This window comes from Thalia democratica, chromosome 4, assembly GCF_965202585.1.
Source record: "Thalia democratica chromosome 4, ktThaDemo2.hap1.1, whole genome shotgun sequence".
Taxonomy (NCBI): domain Eukaryota; kingdom Metazoa; phylum Chordata; class Thaliacea; order Salpida; family Salpidae; genus Thalia; species Thalia democratica.
This window is the reverse complement of record NC_139168.1, coordinates 38,124,715-38,130,695: the sequence shown is the minus strand read 5'-3', so window position 1 is coordinate 38,130,695 and position 5,981 is coordinate 38,124,715. Positions and strand designations below refer to the sequence as shown.

Below are 5,981 nucleotides of genomic sequence, written 5' to 3'. Positions count from 1 at the left end.
AAATAGCTATTTTGTAGTTTTACATTATTTTTTCTTGAATTTTACAACAATAACTTGTAATTACTAGGAAACTCTAAAAGGATATAGTTCTTTGATTAACTAATATAAATTTTGAAAAATATTTAGATGGGCTAGTATGCATTATTGAATTATTTCTACCTTGTGTGTGCTTTTTAACTTTGAAAGATAAATAAACTTCAGAAACTTAAATAAATTAAAGTGTCAAATCATCTTAAGTAAAAGTCACATAAAAAAATGTTTTGAAGAAGTTATTCTAAACTTGATTTAGCGTTTTTTAATCAATTCTGTGTAAGCTGAACAACTTTTTACAAAACATAATATAATTTATTAATTAAAGAACTATTCTATAATCCTATATTTACTCAATAATTTGTTATTGAACTATTAATAAACTTCCTTAGCCAAAAAAAAGCAAATTAAGAAAAAGGCAAATTTTGTATGGATAAAAGTAGTTTGAGATTGAATAACAAAAATTGTTTTAGTTTTATTAAAACACATTTATACTAAACACGACATAAAATAATAATTTTTGTTTGTATTATTAATAAAATACCCATTTTTTCAACAGTTTTTAGCTTACTTAATTTCTGAAATTTTTTTTAAGATTTTAAGTTGCAGAGTTTAACACATACCTTATAAAAGGAGCAAAATCTATTCCAAATTGTTAATTTCAAAAAATCTATTTACTTAATAAACCTTTAAAAATTTTCTTAGAATATTTTATTTTAATTATTTTTATAAATATATTTAACTTTTACAATTAAAATTTAATTTATGAAAGCCATAGAGGATCCGACACCTTTTTTACAATGGTTCGTCTATGAAAGCTTTAACTATAAACTACAAGCCAATATTTATTAAATAAAATAATTTTATTAAATATTAATTTTTGAAATAATTTTCTGATACAAAAGCATGGACTGCAAATTTTTATTGTCAATATCCTGGAAATTTAAATATTACTATAAATACAAATTTTCTAATTTGTGTTCTATTTATTTAAGAAATTCAATTTATACCACCTTACACTAATTAAATATTTGTTAAGATTTAGAAATATTAATTTTTGAAGAAACTTCATTCCGTTTTTCCAGTTAAACGCAATATTCGAATTTTGAGAGATTTTTTTTTACTGAATATAGTTTCTTAATTTAAGATATAGAGTCTATATAACTAATCCTAGCCTTCATAATATTGATGAAGAATTTCAGAAAAATTAGAGTCTCTAGCTAAAATATAAAAATAGGAACAGATGTATCTTCATTGACTTCATGATATACAAAACATCTTCTAAAAACCGCTAGAATTGTTTTACATATTTGGCAATAATCACACTAACACATTGTACACAATTTAAGACGATTTGAAGAAATTTTATAGAGGCAATTCTTGATTTTATGTAATTTTTATCACTTTTTGTAAGTTTTCTTGAAATTCTAGTTTTTGATTTTTAGTACCACCATAAGACTTTTTGAAATCGTCTTAAATGTGCAGAATGTATTTTTGTGATTACTACCATATAAAGGTTGAATTTTTTGGTTACAATCAGTTTTGAGTGGAGTAGTTTTCAGAAAATTGAATTCCACTGTGGTTAAAGTTTCTTCAAATCATTGTAAATTCTGAACGGGGTGTTTTCAACAGAATTTAAAAAAAATTATAATGACCTATAAAACTCTTAAACTTGTATTACTTATATTTCAAAAGTTGCTTTGAACCTTTTAAAAAGAGTTTAGAGTAAGTGGTAGCTTGGTTATCAATGTTGAAAATAGACATTAAGCTAGTTATCTACACCCTTTTCTGTTTACATTGACAAAACCCTATCCAATGACATTAAACTGTTATAAACTTATTAGAAAAAGATATTTAATTATCTATATTGACTATAATACATTGCTCAATTTACTTAGTGTAGAGCTTGTTTAAATTTTTGATTTATCTTTAAATTATTGTTAAATTCATACTTGCTTTTCTATATAAAATAAAGGTTAACTTTAAATCTTATTTGTGACTAGTTTTAAATGTAAACAGTATTTTTAGAATGGCGTTCACTATCTTGCTAATTGTTTGACAAAGTCAGATTTTTTGCTCACAAAACAATAGTAGGTTTCCAGAATTTTTAACATGACACTTTCAATAGGATAGAATCAGATTAAATAGGGTAGTTTAAAGCTCAAGATATTTTATTAAAAATAAAACGCGGCCCTTTATCAACTATTTAAAATAATAATAAAAACTTTGTAGGTAGTAGAATAGTCATAAGTTAATTTTTAAATTTAACAGTTTGAAACAGTATGATTCTGTAAACTTGATAAACGTAGAAATAAGCTAATTGTATAAAAACTTACTTGCTAAAGCTGCTAATTTTGAAACTATTTTTTATGGAATATTTAACTAACAAAGTTTAAACAAAACTTGGTATGATACTTAGCTAATTTCTCTTGGTATACAAACAAGCCAAACTTAAATTTTGTAAACCACTACCACACTGTAACTATCAGATGTTGTATAGTGATTTCAAACTAAACTGGTATCATATTTCTTTCATTGAAAAATTTCTTTTGATATGAAGATATTTATAAAATCTAAGGACAAATTCAACATAAATAAAATTTATTTATATTCAGTAACAAAATATTTTTGTCCTTGCATTAACAAAAGCTAAAACTTAGTCTACACTTCTTAACTTCAAAAAAAATATTGCTATATTTTTTTAAACACTTAGAGCTTAAAAATATTTACAAAGAGTAGACATTTTCATTTAAACATTTAACTTCTTGCAAAACATAAATAACAAAGCAAAGTTAATCTTCATATTGATTTCTTAGCCACTCATTGTTTTTGGTCTTGTGAAAAAAGTGTGCGCCTATCTGTGTAACAATTACATCACCTGGTCTAATAACCTCAACTATAGTTATTGAACCAGGAGGCACTTGAAATCGCTTCCAGCCATTCATTGGAAATTGAAGACCTTTCATCACCATATACCTGATCAAATTTGGATGAGTTAAGTAAACTTGTATTGCCGACATACTACTAGCAACCATTCTACGAAAGCTGTCTTCCAGACGCTGTCTATCTGTACTAAAACCACATTGATTGGTGTTAAAATCCGAACACTTTTTAGGATCAAATTTACCAGGATTAGCTTCATTGGCGATCTCAGTTGTACCACAGTTCTTAAAAACATCAGATCTTTTTAAAGCCATATCAGCAGTTAATGGAGCTTCTGATTTGTACAATAAACAACGATCGTAAAGTGAATGACGATCTGCAACAAGTTCATACATTCGATCAGCTACGCATTCATTCTGAGTCAAACCAAGTGCACTTAGCTTACCACAGTTGTTTGCATGAGGAGCAGCAATGAAAACAAGTAACTTTTTTGTATTAGCAGAAGCTGCAGGTCGCCAATCGTAATTATAATCAAACTTAGCACCTTCATGAACTAGCCACTTGTCAAAACCATTTTCATCAAAACCATCATCATCTGCAATAGTGTAACCAACATTTTGTAGAGTAAGACTTTTTTCATGCAATGCATTTCTACTGATGTTACTTTCAGCAAAACATCTATGCATTCCTAGACTCATGTCAAAATTTTTAGCAGAGCATAAGTTTGAAAATGATAAACTTTTGTATATTTCCAAGTCATTAGTAAAGTTCTTGCTTTTTAAGTAGCAGCTGGCTGCTACTATCCCAAGAGACCCAATACACTTCTTTAACATGACTAGACTTTTTTTTAATGAAAACTTTTAAAAAATCTAAAAAAATTATAAAGTAAACAATAACAAAATAATAATTGAATAATATACTGTTCAAAACTTTTATATCTAGAATTCAAACTTAAAGCGTACAAAATAAAATTATGTAGAAGTTAAACTAAACACAAAAAAAAACTACTTTCTAATATTAATGTATGCAATTAATTTTTACTTATCTTGAAGTATAACATTTTAAGCTCAAACTAGTTTATCATGTGATAAATAACAAAAATATTTTACATCTAAATAACTTTCGAAAGATACTTTATAATAAGTTCTCTTTCTTTTTTTTTTGCTTTTAATCGATATAACATAACTGATAATTATAATCAAAACTTCTACATATTTAGAATTAACTGATGAAAACTATGAACTTTATCAATTAACTTAGGTATATAATGGAATATATGTTAGCAATAAAGTTATTAATGATGTCTTTTTGAAAAATAGAGAGCCTAACTGGAAAACAACTACTTTCATGCATCTACAATGGTGGTTGACCCTGGTGAAGCTTTAAAACTGAATTACTTTTATTAAATACCTTATTCTACTTTAATGAGTTAAAAAACGTATTTACTTATATATTCCATAAGGAGAAAACATACTCTTAAACAAAAATTCTAAATTCATATTATCAACAGCATCTATAGTATTACAACTTTCACTCTCTTACCTTGGGCTATATATATCTACTGATTAATCTAAGAATTAGTTTCATTTAACTAATAATAAATTTTAATGTTAAAACTTATGCTTTAATTCTCAAAATCATATCTTAAAATTTCTACTTGTAGTTAACAATGTTCTAAGCAGAAAAATCTCGATGTTCACATAAATTACTTGATGGCTGGATAGAAGTGAATTTGAATGTTAGAAGTTAAAGTTATGTAGGTTATTTTTATACAATAAGTTACACAAGACACACAATTTCAATAACACTAAATATATTTCGAGCAATTCTCATCAGTGGAGTACAAAGCTACTAAGTAATAACATTTTACTGTTACAATTACTGGTCACTTATGTTTCAATATTTGAAAAAAGAGGTTATTTTTATGTTCATAATTAACAACAACTTTGAAGTATATAAAGAAATTTTTAATTGTAATTTAAATTTAACCTAAATATTATAATTTATACTTGAATTTTATTCATATATATTCTGATAACTTAAATTTTTTTGTCAATTATTTTTTATCAAACGTAATTTATAGTCTATTTAGAAAAAAAACTTTAAACAAACAAATTTTCATAAACACTTCCTAAATATTTGTTGTCTTAAGAACTTAAAAAATTGTAAGCATTGCAAAAATAGGCACCTATTTGACTAACACTAACAGCTCCTGTGTAGTATACATTTACAACTGTTATTGAACCTGGAGAAACTTGAAAATGTTTCCAAGCATTCATTGGAAACTGGAGGACTTTCATTAGCAAGTATCTTATAATATTAGGATGAGTTAAAAAAACCTTTATTTCTTTTGTGTCACTACATACTGGTGTGAAGAAATGTTCACAAAAACTTTCTTCTAAATATCTTTTGTCCATAAAATTTTGCTTTACAAAATTTTCCCCTCTTTTAAAAGGTAAATATGCACCAGGATTTGCTTCACTTAAGTTTTGTGATTTGTAAGCATTATTAAAATATGCTGGCTGCTCTTTCACCATCTCTTCAGTCAATGGAGAATCTGAATACAGCATAAAAGCCTTACAATCATTACAATTCATTTCTGAAGTCAATATTTCATTTACCCGCTTAGCAGCACAGCGCAGTTGTCTTTTTCTTTGGCAGTTCTTTGGAGTTGCTTAATTTTGATTCAGCAGCACTAACAAAAATTAGAAATTTGTTACTTTTGCTTTTTTTTGTTTGGTCAAACCAATTATAGTTCCATTGAAAACTTTTACATATTGATCTCAGCCACTCATCATTACACAATTAAATCTATCATCATCAGAAACATATAAACATTGTTTCAAATTAAGTTTTTTTTTCATGCAAGGACTTTGGAACTATAAAGATTTGGTAAGGCACTGTTTTTAAAGCTAGAACTGTTAAGAGAAATTTAAAAATCTTCTTTTGATTACAATTATAAAAGCAAGTTTTATTTTTTAACAAAACAACTGATTGCTAGAAAAGTTCTAAAAAAATAATTGTTATTGCTTTTTATTATAAAAGATCTGCAAAGTATAAAAGTTAAA

The 5,981-nt window shown here is 25.9% G+C and overlaps 1 protein-coding gene across 1 annotated transcript; it reads right to left on the bottom strand.

Moving 5' to 3' along the window:
• Nucleotides 1-2,822: 2,822 nt before the first annotated feature.
• LOC145833346 (serine/threonine-protein phosphatase Pgam5, mitochondrial-like) lies at nucleotides 2,823-3,611 on the bottom strand. Its single transcript, XM_082940527.1, has one exon. It carries the CDS (start codon nucleotides 3,609-3,611, stop codon nucleotides 2,823-2,825), a length of 789 nt encoding a protein of 262 aa, XP_082796653.1.
• Nucleotides 3,612-5,981: the final 2,370 nt, after the last annotated feature.